The sequence below is a fragment of the Buceros rhinoceros genome, unplaced genomic scaffold (genome assembly GCF_000710305.1).
Source record: "Buceros rhinoceros silvestris isolate BGI_N320 unplaced genomic scaffold, ASM71030v1 scaffold10723, whole genome shotgun sequence".
Classification (NCBI taxonomy): Eukaryota; Metazoa; Chordata; class Aves; order Bucerotiformes; family Bucerotidae; genus Buceros; species Buceros rhinoceros.
The window spans coordinates 14,272-15,283 of record NW_010403046.1 but is presented as its reverse complement, the minus strand read 5'-3'; the positions used below and the strand labels follow the sequence as shown (position 1 = coordinate 15,283).

At 41.5% G+C, this 1,012-nt stretch overlaps 1 protein-coding gene across 1 annotated transcript in view; it reads right to left on the bottom strand.

The window, feature by feature from the left end:
• Window positions 1-6: 6 nt before the first annotated feature.
• Window positions 7-1,012, bottom strand: part of HS3ST5 (heparan sulfate (glucosamine) 3-O-sulfotransferase 5) — a 5,858-nt gene continuing 4,852 nt past the window's right edge. The window contains exon 3 of the mRNA XM_010132850.1: window positions 7-1,012. This exon is cut by the window's right edge and continues 4 nt beyond it. Coding sequence (XP_010131152.1) covers window positions 233-1,012 — 780 coding nt within the window. The 3' untranslated portion in view covers window positions 7-232.

Sequence of the window (1,012 nt, the reverse complement as noted above, 5' to 3'; positions counted from 1 at the left end):
CTTTCCCTTTATTATTATATCTTAAAAGATGCAACTATGCTGACAGTTAATTTATGTTAGTTACTATTCTGTAGAAAAAACTGATCACACTGTATATTTGGTCACACACTGCATATGTACACGGATGCATGAAAAATTACTTTGATAGCCGTGTCTATGAAAAGTGCATATTTTAGCAGAGACATTTATTGCATGTCTCAGATGCAACAGAAAGTATTGTACGAAGTTTAGTTTAGGGCCAGTTAAATGTCCTCCCCGTGATCTGGTAAAATTTTTGATTAAAAGGATGAAAGAACTTGCGCAATTTGGTAATGACAGAAGTATCCACCTCCGGATGGATGCGTCCCTTGCTACCCGCCAGGCACTTGTTAAAGACAATGTTAAATCGCAAGCAGTAAAACCCTCTGGTGGCATTGAAGTATAAATTGTACTGACTTATCCTAGGAGGAAGATTTAGGAACTTCTCGACCAGCTGGAGTTCTGGCAGTGGTTCTGTGATGAGCCGGTCTCCATCCACGATATGAAACTGCTCGATTGGGAAGTATTTTAACCATCTCTCCAGATGTTTTGTGTAGATGCTGGTTCTCACTGCCTTATACTTAGTGTTCACTTCGCAGGTATTAGGATCAATAGCCAGCTTCTCAAATTTGTAGTACGTTTTGTTCTTTCTTTCCTTGCCTTCCAGCACCTGAGTGTAATCAGAAATAGCTCTTGTGGTAGGTTCCCTGACAATGATCAATAATTTGATAGATGAGTTCATTTTGTAAATCCTTTCAGGTACTTCCTCCGTGATAAAATACGCCGGGCTTTTCTCAATTGTTATTTGATGGGGGTAGGAAAAGGGCATTTTTTTCCGGTACCACTCAATCCCCTTGGCATAGTTCTCATCGTTGTCAAAGAAGTGAATCTCTTGAGAAGCTTTGACCACTGCGGGGTGAAGGTTCAGCATCTCCAGTAGTGCTCGGGTGCCTCCTTTCCGCACCCCGATGATAATGGCCTTGGGAAGCTGCTG